Genomic DNA, 16,377 nt, shown 5'->3' on the forward strand with positions numbered 1-16,377 from the left:
TAACCATAAGTTTTCATTTTGAAAATATTGAAATGAGACATTTCCAGATTTTCTAAACTTGTTTCCAAAAAATTTTTGAACTGAGAAATTCACTGAAACCAGTCCTTTTCCAGGAACAATTTCTGTTTTGATAGATTGCCATTTTACAACCAAAAAAAGCTGTGTCAAAAATTCCTAGTCAGCTCTAATTAGAGGTTTTTTTGGCTCTGCATCTTCACTTGGATGTGTAGACCTACAAACTTCCATGTGATAGACAGCTCATTGTATTGCTACTTCTGAGATAGGAACTGGGACTGAGATAGTATCAGTTTTGTGACAGAGGAAGGAAAGGGTATCCCATTGTCAGAGATTTGGGGAAAAGTGACACCTTTAACGGGATTTACTGCATGCTTTGCTTTGACAGCAGCTCTCCATGTATGTTTACCATTTTCTTTTAGCTTGTTTGTCTTTGATTTTAGGATGATCTTTGCTGAGTGTTCCCCTAACACTTGCCCTTGTGGTGAACAGTGTTGTAACCAGCGGATTCAGCGGCATGAGTGGGTGCAGTGTCTGGAACGTTTCCGTGCTGAAGAGAAAGGATGGGGTATTCGTACCAAAGAGCCCCTGAAAGCAGGACAGTTTATCATTGAATATTTGGGAGAAGTTGTTAGTGAACAAGAATTCAGGTAGAAACTTGTAATTACTGTTTCAAATGGCAGACTCACTAAGTAGCTCTGAGAACACGTTATCCCCTATAGGGAATTAGTTACTAAGCATGAGGAGGGAAAGAAGGGACAGTATTTTTCTATCCACTAGCACCAGCACCAATAGAACCCATAGAATTTATAATTTTAATCAATAAACTTTTCTTCAGTCAAACTGAGAAAGGTGATTAGCCTCTGCAACATAGTGCCTGCAACATCTGTTCTGTAAATGCCCAGTGCCACAAGTGAATATGAATTTGATACAGAAACAAGCTCTGTACAGGATTCCAATTGTACTTGTACAGTCCTCTTCCACATGCATGAGACAAAGATGAAATCTGTACAATTAATTTGCATAACACGAGACAGACAGCATGGTCTGGAGGGAACAGCTCCCAAATTCTAATCCCAGCTCCGTCATGACCTTGGTCAAGTACGCTGCCCTTGTCTGTGCTTCAGTTACCTCATCTGTAAAAACAGAGATGACAATGCTTATCCTCTATCTCTGGATGTAAATGTAAAGTGTTACAATTGTCTCTCTAAAGCCACCTCCCAGAGTACCTGCACACTCTATTTCCATAGTAACTATGTGTCTGCTTTGCTTTGACAGTTGGAATCACAAGAACTTTCCTGTGTTGCTTTCTAGGAACCGGATGATTGAACAGTACCATAATCACAGTGATCATTATTGCCTGAACTTAGACAGTGGGATGGTGATTGACAGCTATCGCATGGGCAACGAGGCTCGATTTATCAACCACAGCTGTAATCCTAACTGCGAAATGCAGAAATGGTAAGAAACAAATACTCTACATGCTGGACCTCTGGCTATATCCGTGGTTAAAATGTAGATAGGATGAGCATCTTAGAGAAGTTGGTCTCGAAATAGGGAAAAGATGAGTTGGGCAGAGATTGAAACAACATCAAAATATTGACTAAGGATCTTGTATTGTGTAAGATTTGTATTGCTGTCAGGTAATGTCACATCTGAGGCAGGCTGCTGTCCTACATGGATCTAAATAGTCTGTTCTGGTATGGAAGCTCCTACATTATGTATGTCATGTTGTTATGATATAATAAATCATTAAGACTAGATGGTGCAGTAAAATAAATCCATATGCTTTTCCCCTCTGGCAGTTCAAATGTATTTGTGAGTTAGGATAATAGTAAAATAGTCAGAATTTACCACTATCTGTGACCACTATTCTCTACTTAGGAAAGACCCTAGTGTTAGGATAGCAGGAAATACAGCGGGTAGGGATTGAGTGTATTAGCAGAGATTTGCAGGGGTGGCTTTAAACTGGAATGTTGGGTGAGCATAATAGGATTTATAATAAGGATAGCATGGTGTGGAAGCTTGCCGTGCTTGTCTGTACCTAGTGCAGCTTTACCCAGTGCTAATTAGTTTTTCCTTTATATGAACATGAAAATTCAACACAGAAACAATATGGAAAGTAATATTATTAATAGATATATTCAATGATAATGTGAGGTCAAGTGTTAGTTTCTGGTTCAGAATGAAGCCCTGAAAATAAGTGAATTTTGGTGCGGGGGGGTGGTTCTTTAATTTGTGGTGCCTCATGTGATTTGTGACTCCTCTCACTTTGAAGCCACAATTTCCTGCTCTTTGTAAGTGAAGTATACATTTAATGTTCCTTGAAGGGCTTTGTAGGGAGAGGGATAAGCAGGAGAGAATGGTAAAAATGACGAATGTTTGGCTCAAGGCCCGATGAAAATGCTGTTTCCCACCTCTCAACGCTTGCACTGTGTGGACAAGCCTAATTTTGCCCCAGCACCAATTCTTTTGGCCACCACCTCCAGACCTTGCGGCCCCTGTACGATGATAAAAGCCAGGACATTTTTCATTATATTTTCTCTACAGGTCTGTTAATGGTGTCTACCGGATTGGGTTGTACGCACTTAAGGACATGCCTGCTGGTACAGAACTGACTTATGACTACAATTTTCACTCATTTAATGTTGAAAAACAGGTGAGGCTCGCACTACTAAACCTAGATGAGTCTCACAAAAGATGAACAATTCTGTGCAGATTAGGGGTTATTAATAAGGCCACACTGTGCTATATGTGCGTGAGCTGGTATTTGGTAATATTGACAGATTTTTCCATTGTTGTGATTTTATTAAAAAATAATTCTTCTTTTTACTTCAAAGCAACTCTGCAAGTGTGGTTTTGACAAATGCAGAGGAATAATTGGGGGCAAGAGTCAGCGAATGAATGGACTCTCAGGCAAAACCACCCAGCCTGTAACCACACACAGAAGGCCTGGACGATCGAAAGAGAAGAGAAAGTCAAAGCACAAACTAAAGAAGGGGGTGAGTACTGTAGCCAAGTCTTCTTTCATAGACAGGCTATAGGGAAGTCAGTTTGTTTCAGCCAGACCAAGGTGAAGCATATTTGTTATATATGTGCATAGAAAACTGGAGAAACAATGTTCAGAGATTGTTGCTCAAATGAATTGCCATACCATTTGTCCTTGGTTTTTCTCACCAGAATTATCTATTTTACAGAGGGGCCACATTCCAGAGGAGACTAGTGAAAGTGTGAACACACCAACCAGGTTGACCCCACAGCTTCAGATGAAGCCCATGTCCAACAGAGAAAGGTAAGGAAGGATTTCAGTGTTGTTTTTCTCTCCGGCAATGCAGGGTTGCTATAAAATCAAAATGAATCTTTTCTCCATAAAATAAGGCATCACAGAATGTCCAGTTGAAGAAGAAGGGGTGCTGGGATCTGTGTTAAATAGATTAAATATTAGGATCTGTTGTGGATCAGATAGGATCTGTTGTCCTTAATCTGAAATTGTGGCATTGGTATTAGAACGGCCTTTCCAATCGCTGTTTTAGAATGGGTCATTACTAGTGGGGTGGAGAATGCACACACTGCATCAGTGTTCACATTGCTCCTGGGTAATGTGTTACTAAAAGTTACTCCTGGAATCAGGCACACCTGTTCAGACCAGTGTGGAATGCCTCAACCTGCTCTCTGCTGCTGTTCTGGCAGGGGATCTGCTCTTAGCAAAGCAGAACCAATCAACATGAAGTGCTGGTTTGAGTGGAACCAACCACACAAAGGTTCTTCCTGTGCAACTAACAAAATTCATTGCATTAGTATGGCTGGCAATGAGTAGAACAGGGCAGGCAGCAGTTTGGCCTGATGCATTGATTAAGACCTCTTTAGAGAGGAAAATAGTAGGGAGAGAATGTGTAATGTTTTTTATGAAGCATATATTAAAAGTGGGGAGAGATGTGCCAGGAGAGCAAGTTCTACACCTTAGCATTGTTCACCAATACAGTGGTGGAACTGTCAGGGCACAGATTACCATCAGGATGAGGGTGTAAGGATCCATGGACTAGAACCTGGGTCTGAAGAGCCTGGGACAGCTGACATTCCCACAGTGCCACCAGGGGGCCATTCAGATCCATGGCCAGGGAGCACTGTAGAGAGTAGGCACCGCAGGAAGTACTGCCCAAGGGACCCAGAGTGACAGTACCCTACGGCCCTCTGCCAAACGCCCTATTTAACCCTGGAGGGTGCCCCAGGAAGCTGTCTGACTTTGGGCCTGCTGCAATTCCAGACCTTACCACAGCTTCTGATCTGTGGTCTCTGATCCCAGCATGACTCTGACCCTGACCCTTGCCTCCTGACTCCAGCCTCATACTACCTGCAATCTCCAGACTCAGACTCCAGCTTGGCTTTGACTCTGACTTCAGCCTGGTACTGTCTCTGGTCTCTGACCCTGGCCTGACTTTGATCCTGACTCATGCTTATTGAACCTGGCTCTAGTGATTCCTCCAACCCTTGTTCATGTCCCTGACGTGTGGACCCCAGCCCAGCTGTGATCACTAAGCCAGACTGCCTGTTCCCCAGTCCCTTACAGTTTGCTCAGATCCACTTTCTGACCCATTCCGCAGACCAACAGGACCACCTTAAACTCAGTCAACTACTTCTTCAGGCAGTCAGCATAAATAACGCAGGGTGGCAGGCATGATGTGATGTCAGCTCTTAGACCTTTTGGGCAGTCAGTAGCTGCAATCTGCAGCAACTGCAAGTGGCAACCAAGCTATAGTCCCTAGTAAGTGGAAAGGAAAATAATGGCCCCTTGCTGGGAATACATGTGTTTCTTGGGTAAAGTTATCATAGGGTAAATACTGGTAAGTGCACAGCCTGTACAAATTATGCTGCTGAAAATCAAAGATGTGTAATGTAAATAACCTTCCTTTTCATGGAAAGAATGTGACTGAAAATAATGAAACCTACTTCATAACTTCCAAAGATACCCCATTGTGAGTGGGGACACAAAGGAAAAGAGACCCTCCTTATACTGATGCTCCTTACCCAGAAGCTAGAATTCTGTCTTTAAGGTAGTCCCTCCAAGAGAGGCTATCAGGATTCACAAAGCAAGATAATAGAGTGACTGATGCAGGACTCAATTAATAAAGAATTAAAGGAGGATAATATAATTAATGTCAATCAACATGGGTTTATGGAAAATAGATCCCATCAAACTAACCTCATACCTTTTTTTATGAGATTACACGTTTGGTTGATAAATATAATAGGGTTCATATAATATGCTTACACTTTTGTAAGGCATTTAACTTGGTGCCGCATGACATTTTGATTAAAAAATAGAAAGCTATAAAATTAACATGGCACACATTAAATGGATTAAAAATGACTAAATGGATAGGTCTTAAAATGTAATTGTAAATGGGGGCAGTCACTAAACGAGTGTGTTTCTAGCGGGGTCCTGCAGGGGTCGGTTCTTGGTCCTATGCCATTTAACATGGTCACTGATAAAGTTTGCAGATGACACAGAAATCGGGGCAGTGCTAAATAATGAAGAGGACAGGACACTGATACAGAGCAATCTAGATCTTTGGTAAGCTGGGTGCAAATAAGCAATATGTGGTCTAATATGGCTAAATGTAGATGTATACATCTAGGAACAAAGAGTGTAGGCCATACTATAGAATGGGAGATTCTATCAGTAACTCTGAAAAAGATTTAGGGATTATCAACTGAACATTAGCTATGGCCAAAAGAGCTAATGTGATCTTTGGATACATAAATAGGAATCTTGAGTAGAAGTGGAGAGGTTATTTTACCTCTGGTTTTGGCATTAATCTGACTGCTTCTGGAATACTGTGTCCAGTTCCAGTGTCCACAATTCAAGAAGGAGATTAATAAAGTTGAGAGAGTTCAGAGAAGAGCCACAAGAATGATTAAAGGATTAGAAAAGTATCTTCTAGTGATGGAGCTCCTTGAGTCTATCTGTTTAGTTTAACAAAGAGAAGATTAAGGGTTGCCTTGATTGCAGTCTAAAAGTACCTACATGGTGAACAAATATTTAATCAACAGCTCTTCAGTCTAGCAGAGAAGGGTATAACACTATCCAATGGCTGGAAGTTGAAGCGAGACAAATTGACTGGAAATGAGCTGTAAATTTTTAACAATGAGAGTAATCAACCATTGAAACAACTTCCAAGGGCCAAGGTGTATTCGCCATCACTGTCAATTTTTAAATCAAGAGCAGTTGTTTTTCTAAAAGATCTGCTCTAGGAATTAGTTTGGGGAAGTTCTCTGGCCTGTGTTATATAGGAGGTCAGACAAGTTGATCACAATGGTCCTTAGAATCTATGAATCTATAACCGTGTTATCAGCAAACTGATGTGTTTAGGAATTATCTCTCCAAGAGGTATTACAGGGGTGACAGAACAGAAACTTGAGGGATGCAGCATTTCAAACTCTTCATTGCTGGACATGCACTTACTTATCATTACCATTGTCACTAATAAGAACCACACTACTGGAGGGCAGTTCCAGACACACCATCATCATCACTTATTTACCATTTCAGTAACACATGATCAGCCATGTCAAAAGTCACCAAGAAAACAAGCCTTAGACTGTCATGAGCCCATCTGAAAAAAAGGGCTCCCATCACTACCTCAGTTGGAGTTCTGGCGTGCTGCATAATAGATGATATTAACTGATTAATAGATTAGATCCCCACAGTACTTCCAAATAGATCAGGGAATATCTAAGCTGTTGCCTTCTTTCTTCTGCTTCCAATAGTCAACATTAAGACAGTGAGGTGATTTGAAAATGCATGTTTTTAATTTTTGCAGGAATTTTGTGCTAAAACGTCATGTTTTTCTGGTACGGAATTGGGAGAAGATTCGGCAAAAACAAGAGGAAGTGAAACATGTCAGTGACAACATCCACTCTGCATCATTATATAACCGCTGGAATGGAATCTGCCGTGATGACGGCAACATCAAATCTGGTGAGGCCTGCACAGTCTCCTGCTGTTACCTCTTTCTTCTGGGAGACCTAGTCAAATCACATTGGTATGAAAGTTTACAGCCATGGATAATTCAAATCAGTTCACAGATCCAATAGAAAGTTACTACCAAGTCCAAATAGGTTTTCAAATACTGATCGGGGTGTTTATGTACAGATCTGTTTTCAATGTCACTCTGAGTGAGGAAAAAACTCCCTCTACAGGCATATTTTTTTATTCTTCTTCTTTATGAAGTTTTACATTTTCCTCTGAAGCATCTGGTATTGGCCATTGTCAGAGCCAGGGACTGGACTGGATAGACCGCTGGTCGATTCAGTACGGAAATTCCTGTGTTCCCGTGCAGGATCCTGAAGGCTCACAGCTCCTACTGGAAATGTTATTGTTCATTTGGAATTCCTGTCCCCTCTCCCCACAGGTGATTTTTCAGAGAAGGAGAAACCTGATGTGGCCATTTTAGGGAATTGGCATAACAGCATAAATAATGCAGGGCAGGATTGGTCCTTAATGAGAGGAGAGCTGCTCAGCACCTGCAGCAGCAATCCATGCTAACTCTGAGAGTTCTCATTATCCTCATAACAGTGAGGATCTCTGAGTTTAGGTCTTTGGGAAACTATGTTTTCTGGCTTGCCATCTGTTATGGGGATGGGACATGTGGCGGCCAAAGGAAAGTTACAAACCCCTCTCCAAAACACCACTCCATTCAGAAGATCAGATCCTACTCTCAGTTATACCCATGCAACCCCATTCCAGCTTTTGGCTCCCCTCTGGCGGCTAAGTGAGAAATTGGGACCCACATGCCTTCGTTCACATTCCCTAGTTTGTTCTGGTTCCTTTTTTCCGCTCTAGCAACACAACGTAGCCATAAATCCAGCTTAGCTGGCTAGAGCAGCACAAAACAGCCAGAGATTACCAGTGAATCTGACCCTTTACTTTTTATTGTAACCCAAATCAGTGTCAATGCTAACAGGAAATATGCTTCTGAACTTGGTGCAGGAGAGGAGACACCATCTGGCGTCATCTTAAGTATTCAATTTGAGAAGGACATTAGTTCCTCTTGAGGTAGAACTTCTGTATAAAGGTTGTTCTTTGTCCGTTCTTTCAGATGTCTTCATGACCCAGTTCTCAGCCCTGCAAACCTCCCGTTCTGTGCGAACACGGCGCTTGGCTGCAGCTGAAGAGAACATTGAAGTGGCTCGTGCTGCACGCCTTGCACAAATCTTCAAGGAGATATGTGACAGCATCATCTCCTACAAAGGTGAAGCAGACACTCTATCAGCCTGCATTGAGATCTGATCACTCTTCAGAACACAGGGATGAGGGTCATCAGAGCATAATGTATTAAAGAAGAATACATTTATTTCAGGACTTCAAACAACCCCTTCTCCATTTCCCCTGATCCTACCCCCAGCTCCACCCTCCATTTCCCACAATCTCTTCTCCTGCTACCACAGGTGGGGCTGTCCTACAAAAGTTATTTTGTATAGATTCAGCTCTATGATTCAGTGTGCAAGATGCTGCTGCAGTGTGAACTGATCTTCAGTGCTGTACACGTAAAGAGTACCCAACAGCCAGTTCCTTAAAATATCCAACAATTCCTGGTCCCTGTGTCTGAGGGTGAAAAAGGGGCTCTCTTTAGACTGAGTTCACTGTTTACATCTCTTGTTTAATTCTGATATGGCAAAGCACTATTCAACTCTGTGCTTCCTTTACAGACTCTTCCAGGCAGGCTCTCGCAGCTCCACTGCTGAACCTTCCTCCAAAGAAAAAGTAAGTTCTTGCTTCTCAGACCAATCTGTAATTTTATTCTAACCGGTTTGTGCATCTTTGACGTGTTGGTGAAAATGACACTATAGATTCCCTCCTCTTTTAGAAATGCAGATTACTATGAGAAGATCTCTGACCCCTTGGACCTTGCCACCATTGAGAAGCAGATCTTGACTGGGTATTATAAAACTGTGGAAGCTTTTGATGGGGACATGCTGAAGGTCTTCCGGAATGCTGAGGTGAGGATGCCAAGCCGTAAAGCTACAGCACAGGCACTGTGGGTGTGGCCTGAATTAATGGTCATGGCAACAGAGGTTCTTGCAACAGAGAGAGAGAGAGTCATATAACTCTCCTCTGACAAGCCAAGTGAGTGCAGAGAGATGACACTGGTAACTTGTTCCCTTCACCCTGCTCTCTCAACTTGTTCCAGCTGCATGGTGCCAACAAAGTAAAGGCTTGTGAATAGTGTGCATCTTTCCAGCCTGAAGAGACCAGGGTGCTTCTCAAGGGAATTAACTTGTACTTCAGGGGCATTCAGGGATAGCCAGGGCACACGCACCTGCCTCTAAGTCATATGGGGCAGGCCCCAGAGGTACACAAGAGCTGGCTGGGCAGGGACATCTGACCCAGAAACATATGGCAGTAGGTAGAGTGAATATATCTACCCCAGAGGTACATGAGGCTAGCAGAGCAGGCCATCTCCCAAGAATGCACGCTGAAGTGGGCAGAGTGGATGAATGTGCCCAAGGTAGGGGGTGTTTAGAAGAGTGAGTTGCTTCTTTTGTTTGTATTCAGAAATACTATGGCAGGAAGTCTCCAATTGGACGTGACGTGTGCCGACTACGGAAGGCATATTACAATGCTCGCCATGAAGCTTCTGCCCAGATCGATGAGATTGTGGGGGAGACAGCAAGCGAAGCCGACAGCAGTGAGACGTCCATCTGTGAGAAGGAGAATGGGCATGAGAAAGATGAGGATGTAATCCGCTGCATCTGTGGCCTTTACAAAGACGAAGGACTCATGATCCAGTGTGACAAGTGCATGGTGAGGGGGAACAAAAGGGAGAGGGAGTGTCCAGCTCCACCTTCCCCATGGTGAATAGTTACTATATCCACAGCTTCCACACAGCTGATACGGCAGAGTGCCACTTCCAGATCTCCCTTTTCTCTCCAAAGAGAATTTAGCACTGCTGTTTCCCCACAGGAAATGCAAATAAAATGACTAGAGATAGGAGCTAACACTTATGAAACAGCCAGCAATACATTTATATCGAGACGTTAAAACTTCAGCAATGATTAATAAAAACCACAGCATACGGATCTTATTATCTTTTATCTGACAATATGTGAAATATTTCACAGAAAGCCCTGCATTTCTTTTTGGTTGCTTGTTCTTATGCTCTCTTAATCTGTCTCATGAGGAGATGTGTTTTATTTACAAATTATAATCCATGTCTTCCTAATCGGGATTTCTTTGTAGGTTTGGCAGCACTGCGATTGCATGGGTGTAAATTCTGATGTTGAACACTACTTGTGTGAACAGTGTGACCCTCGATCCGTGGACAGGGTAAACTATTTTCAGTTGCTCTTGCTCTGATGTAACAATCACAAACTGTAATACTTCTTGCATTTAAATTATTGCATGTGCCAATTAGCCAGAGTGTAACTAATCTATGGAGTTAATAAAGAATTAACTCTTGTTGCTCTCAGCTTTGTGCTGGCCTGCAAATAGTGTGGGATCAGTTCACAGTTCTCTCTCTTGGGCTAGCAAAGGCAGAAAGCAAGCTTCTGAAGCAACGCATGCCAGGTTTTATCAACTGCAACAATAATCAAGTTGGGAGCAGGTTAGTAGCCAGAATCCTACATCTCCTACCCAAGGAAAAGAGAAACTGCACAGAAGAGTTTCCCCTTTTTCCAAGGCAGAAGAGTCTGGTTAGGCCAGTATAGAATTGTGAGGCCCAGAGCTTTTGACAGCTCAAACATGAAAGGAAATGCGCATCTGAGGCTCTCCAGCTTTACATTACAATCTCCTTGAGTCCTCTTTAATTCTGTTAAATATTAATTCTTATTCTGTGTCCAGCTCTACTGAGCATGTCCAAAAGTGCAGCATATATGGTTGGCCTCTGCCCCGGTGCTGGACAGATTGTAAATGATGTAATGAAAGGGTCACCCCATCTCACCAGTTCATTTCTTTCTTTTGCTAGGAGGTCCCCATGATTCCTCGTCCCCATTATGCCCAGCCTGGCTGTGTTTATTTCATCTGTCTGTTACGGGATGACCTGTTGCTGCGCCAAGGTGTGTGCATTCTCTGTGACTGCTGTGATTTCCATCAGAAAGGAAGATACAAAGAACACTCTGGTTTGACCTTGATTCAAATATATGCATCTTTCATATGAATATGAAATCATGCTCTTAGCTATTACGCAGGTGACACATAGTGAGGAGGCTGAGATGATACAGACTGATTGATGGGTAGGCATTACGTTTCTTTAGCAGAGGCACGAGCTTCCTTCTGGCCAAAGAGAGAAAGCTGAGGCAGCTGCTGGGAGTTAACAGGAAAGAGCAAGTCCAAGAAGGAAGGCATGGGCTCAGACGCACTTTGGTACCAAGCTGAATAGATCATAGGACCATATACGCTGGACACGGAAAAGACCTATTAGATCATCCATCCCCTCCTCTGCTCCTCACAGTGTATACTTCTAGGTTTCAGAGGAACAGCCGTGTTAGTCTGTATTCGCAAAAAGAAAAGGAGTACTTGTGGCACCTTAGAGACTAACCAATTTATTTGAGCATGAGCTTTCGTGAGTGAGCTGTGGCTCACGAAAGCTCATGCTCAAATAAATTGGTTAGTCTCTAAGGTGCCACAAGTACTCCTTTTCTTTTTGTGTATACTTCTAGTAATTGTTTCAAAGCCCCAAGCCCTGTAGGGGTCAGATCTCATAGAGGTCTCTGTCAGGAGACTTTTCCTGTTATTGAACCTGAATTTTTCTTTTTCTTAATTTCACCCCACAGATACAGACAAGGTTAGAAAGAGATCCATACAATATAAAGAGAACTGATCAAGAATGAGTTAAACCAGTTGGTATGTTTATTAAGGGGTGTGGGGGGATGGGAGACTTTTCAGGAGACCAGGAGCAGTGCCTTCTCCATCCTTTGTGTGGGACTCTGGAATGCTCATTTCCTCAGCCTTTCTTAGAATCCCTCTGCAGCAACCATCTTGGCCACACCAAAGACATTTGGTTTCCTCTTTATGTTTTGGTTTCTGTCATTGGGTTGCTGATTGGGGTTGCTGATTGGGCTTCTAGGTTTGTTCCTTCTCTTTCTTCTCTGTTTCAGCTAGTTTTTTGTCTTTTTTTAACACCCAGAGTCTTATTAATGTACTGAACCAATCTTGAACCACCCATTCAATACAGAGCTGTCAGAATAACAGCGTGGCACAGATTTTCCAACATACAGAGCTAGGAAACTCTGCAATTGGAGTTCTACTCTGTAGAATGAACAGGAACTTCCATACCATAAATTCACCAATGGCCTGAGATTTGCACAGCTCTTGGGACACCCCAGGGAGCAAGAACAGTGGCACAGAGGCTGTCCCCTTGCACTCTCACAGCTGCAAACTGCCTTTCAGGGCTGAGGGGGAGTTATTCCTGTTTCACCTATGAGTAGAATCATAGAATATCAGGGTTGGAAGGGACCCCAGAAGGTCATCTAGTCCAACCCCCTGCTCGAAGCAGGACCAATTCCCAGTTAAATCATCCCAGCCAGGGCTTTGTCAAGCCTGACCTTAAAACCTCTAAGGAAGGAGATTCTACCACCTCCCTAGGTAACGCATTCCAGTGTTTCACCACCCTCATAGTGAAAAAGTTTTTCCTAATATCCAATCTAAACCTCCCCCACTGCAACTTGAGACCATTACTCCTTGTCCTGTCATCTGCTACCATTGAGAGTCTAGAGCCATCCTCTTTGGAACCCCCTTTCAGGTAGTTGAAAGCAGCTATCAAATCCCCCCTCATTCTTCTCTTCTGCAGACTAAGCAATCCCAGCTCCCTCAGACTCTCCTCATAAGTCATGTGTTCTAGACCCCTAATCATTTTTGTTGCCCTTCGCTGGACTCTCTCCAATTTATCCACATCCTTCTTGTAGTGTGGGGCCCAAAACTGGACACAGTACTCCAGACGAGGCCTCACCAATGTCGAATAGAGGGGAACGATCACGTCCCTCAATTTGTTCGCTATGCCCCTACTTATACATCCCAAAATGCCATTGGCCTTCTTGGCAACAAGGGCACACTGCTGACTCATATCCAGCTTCTCATCCACTGTCACCCCTAGGTCCTTTTCCGCAGAACTGCTGCCTAGCCATTCGGCCCCTAGTCTGTAGCGGTGCATTGGATTCTTCCGTCCTAAGTGCAGGACCCTGTACTTATCCTTATTGAACCTCATCAGATTTCTTTTGGCCCAATCCTCCAATTTTTCTAGGTCCTTCTGTATCCTATCCCTCCCCTCCAGCGTATCTACCACTCCTCCCAGTTTAGTATCATCCGCAAATTTGCTGAGAGTGCAATCTACACCATCCTCCAGATCATTTTTGAAGATATTGAACAAAACCGGCCCCAGGACCGACCCCTGGGGCACTCCACTTGACACCGGCTGCCAACTAGACATGGAGCCATTGATCACTACCCGTTGAGCCCGACAATCTAGCCAGCTTTCTACCCACCTTATAGTGCATTCATCCAGCCCATACTTCCTTAACTTGCTGACAAGAATACTGTGGGAGACCGTGTCAAAAGCTTTGCTAAAGTCAAGAAACAATACATCCACTGCTTTCCCTTCATCCACAGAACCAGTAATCTCATCATAAAAGGCGATTAGATTAGTCAGGCATGACCTTCCCTTGGTGAATCCATGCTGGCTGTTCCTGATCACTTTCCTCTCATGCAAGTGCTTCAGGATTGATTCTTTGAGGACCTGCTCCATGATTTTTCCAGGGACTGAGGTGAGGCTGACTGGCCTGTAGTTCCCAGGATCCTCCTTCTTCCCTTTTTTAAAGATTGGCACTACATTAGCCTTTTTCCAGTCATTCGGGACTTCCCCGGTTCGCCACGAGTTTTCAAAGATAATGGCCAATGGCTCTGCAATCACAGCCGCCAATTCCTTCAGCACTCTCGGATGTAACTCGTCCGGCCCCATGGACTTGTGCACGTCCAGCTTTTCTAAATAGTCCCTAACCACCTCTATCTCCACAGAGGGCTGGCCATCTCTTCCCCATTTTGTGATGCCCAGCGCAGCAGTCTGGGTGCTGACCTTGTTAGTGAAGACAGAGGCAAAAAAAGCATTGAGTACATTAGCTTTTTCCACATCCTCTGTCACTAGGTTGCCTCCCTCATTCAGTAAGGGGCCCACACTTTCCTTGGCTTTCTTCTTGTTGCCAACATACCTGAAGAAACCCTTCTTGTTACTCTTGACATCTCTTGCTAGCTGCAGCTCCAGGTGCGATTTGGCCCTCCTGATATCATTTCTACATGCCCGAGCAGTATTTTTATACTCTTCCCTGGTCATATGTCCAACCTTCCACTTCTTGTAAGCTTCTTTTTTATGTTTAAAATTAATTTTGGGTGAATTGAAAATATGCTTTGAATTTTGGGTCCAATTGAAAATATGCTTAGAACTTAGTCATCTGAGCCCTGGCTTTGCCGACAAGCTCTCCCTGTGTCCAGAGGTCAGTGAGGAAATGCATTTGAGCCACAGCTCTCCCTGCCACCGATCTGGTCATGTTTCTACTTCAGGATGCTCTAAGAGGTGAGAGTCATGTACAGTAGATGCTGGAGTTGTTCTACTCTCTCCCTGTGGGTGGCAGAGGGGACTAAAGTTGCTTCTCTGTCTTTAAAAGCTGAAACTTTATTAATTTAATATGTCAAAGCTTTTCAACATTCTCATTTGCTTCCCAGTGTTCAGCTGGGTGGCCAGCAGCCTCTCTCAGCATGGAAGGTTTGCCTCTCAGGCCTTTTAATAGGAAAAGGTGGTGTTCCCTGAAGAAAAGCCCTTAACTCCATGTGCCAAAGGGTTTAAAGAGAGGCCTATGGCAGCAGGGCATATGTCAGGGCTACACAGGAAAAGAGAGCTTTCATTTTTATGTCTATCATTTCTTGACATATTGCAGTGTATGTGTGTGATATATATATATATATATATATCTTAGTTACTACGGTGATGGGCAGCAGTGTAAATCCCTGAAATAGATTTGGGAGGAGGAGTCTCAGAGCCCCTTTTTAATATGTACAAATTTGACAAATGATCTATTTAACTTTTTACATTTTTTTAATGATCTATTTAACTTTTTTTTTTTTATTTTAATCCTAAAATTGACTGAAAAGGCCCAGGGATCCTGAAATCTTTCAGGTCTTCATGGAACTTGACTTCTCAGACTACAGCCCTAGTTGTCTGGCATCTCTTGTGTGAAGCTTTGGAAGTAACCAAGGCACAGGCTGAACCTACTCTGAACTGAAGTCGGAGAAATTAGCTGAAAAAGCTATTTTTTCCCATCCCAGATGATATCAGTCTGTGGGGAGAATACAAATGGATAGTGGGTTTTGCAAACAAACACCAGTTTCTGTCTGCATGTAAAAAGGGTTCAGCTTTGCAGGGCCACACACAGAACCACTAATTGTCTTGGGCTGAAGAACTTGCTCTCCTGGGGCTTTCACAGCTTTTCATTCATTGTGAATGGATTCAAATACAGTTGGAAATATCTTTTAAAATATTGCACATTAAATCCTGTGGCATTTTGAATGACGCTGTGCATTTCTCTAGCATTCTCGCTTGCTCTGAGTTCTGGGCCACACTCACTTCCCTACTGTTTCTTCCTTTCATTGGTAAAGAACAAGCAGAAGTTCATGGAACTGTCCCATGGTTACACTGAGCAAAGAGTCACAATTCTCAAGAATGTTCCCTTTGCTTGGCCCTCTTTAATCCATTTCCCCTGAGCTGCATGTATCTCTCAGGAGCTTTACTCCTGTTAGAGTTCTGAGAGTAGTCAGAGCTTAGTGCTTTTTGGATCAATGATCTACTTTCTCATCAATGATCTGTTCTTTAGGTAGTCTAGAGAACATTACAGTTATGATTACAAATTTGAATAACGTTTTACTAGCCAAATCCTCTTTTGCGGTCAGTCCTACCCCCTATGATAATTTATTTTTATTTTCTCAAATGTTGTAGACAACGGGGAGGAACTCTTTATTAGACCTTGTCCTAACAGATAAAGAAGAACTGATAACTGAGCTAATAATTAATAGTAGCTTAGGTGCACATGACCATGACTTGGTTGCATTTATAATGTGAAAGCAGAATAAAGCGCACAAGTAATATATATACTTGGTACTTTAATGGGGCGAATTTCACAAAGCTGAAAACAGTTATGAGCTCAATCAGCTGGGAGGAAGAATTTAATCAGAAAAATGAGACTGATAATTGGGAATCATTTAAGAACTCCTTACTAGATCCCCAATAAAACACAATTGAGGAAGAAGGCTGTGCTGGTTATAAAAAACAATCTGGTTTAGAAGAGAGTGAAGGCAGCTGTTTTTTTATAGTTAGATTATAG

General features: G+C 42.9%; 1 protein-coding gene across 1 annotated transcript in view; it reads left to right on the plus strand.

Annotated features, from left to right (window-relative positions):
• Nucleotides 1-16,377, plus strand: part of ASH1L (ASH1 like histone lysine methyltransferase) — a 154,975-nt gene that overhangs the window by 128,984 nt on the left and 9,614 nt on the right. Inside the window, exons 11-22 of the mRNA XM_048828935.2 lie at nucleotides 459-665; nucleotides 1,330-1,476; nucleotides 2,566-2,674; nucleotides 2,856-3,017; nucleotides 3,213-3,307; nucleotides 6,837-6,994; nucleotides 8,115-8,267; nucleotides 8,725-8,779; nucleotides 8,883-9,015; nucleotides 9,572-9,820; nucleotides 10,256-10,342; nucleotides 10,980-11,070. Of these exons, the coding sequence (XP_048684892.2) occupies nucleotides 459-665; nucleotides 1,330-1,476; nucleotides 2,566-2,674; nucleotides 2,856-3,017; nucleotides 3,213-3,307; nucleotides 6,837-6,994; nucleotides 8,115-8,267; nucleotides 8,725-8,779; nucleotides 8,883-9,015; nucleotides 9,572-9,820; nucleotides 10,256-10,342; nucleotides 10,980-11,070 (1,646 nt within the window). The remainder of the gene's footprint in view (nucleotides 1-458; nucleotides 666-1,329; nucleotides 1,477-2,565; nucleotides 2,675-2,855; nucleotides 3,018-3,212; nucleotides 3,308-6,836; nucleotides 6,995-8,114; nucleotides 8,268-8,724; nucleotides 8,780-8,882; nucleotides 9,016-9,571; nucleotides 9,821-10,255; nucleotides 10,343-10,979; nucleotides 11,071-16,377) is intronic.

Source organism: Caretta caretta, chromosome 24 (assembly GCF_965140235.1).
Source record: "Caretta caretta isolate rCarCar2 chromosome 24, rCarCar1.hap1, whole genome shotgun sequence".
Classification (NCBI taxonomy): domain Eukaryota; kingdom Metazoa; phylum Chordata; order Testudines; family Cheloniidae; genus Caretta; species Caretta caretta.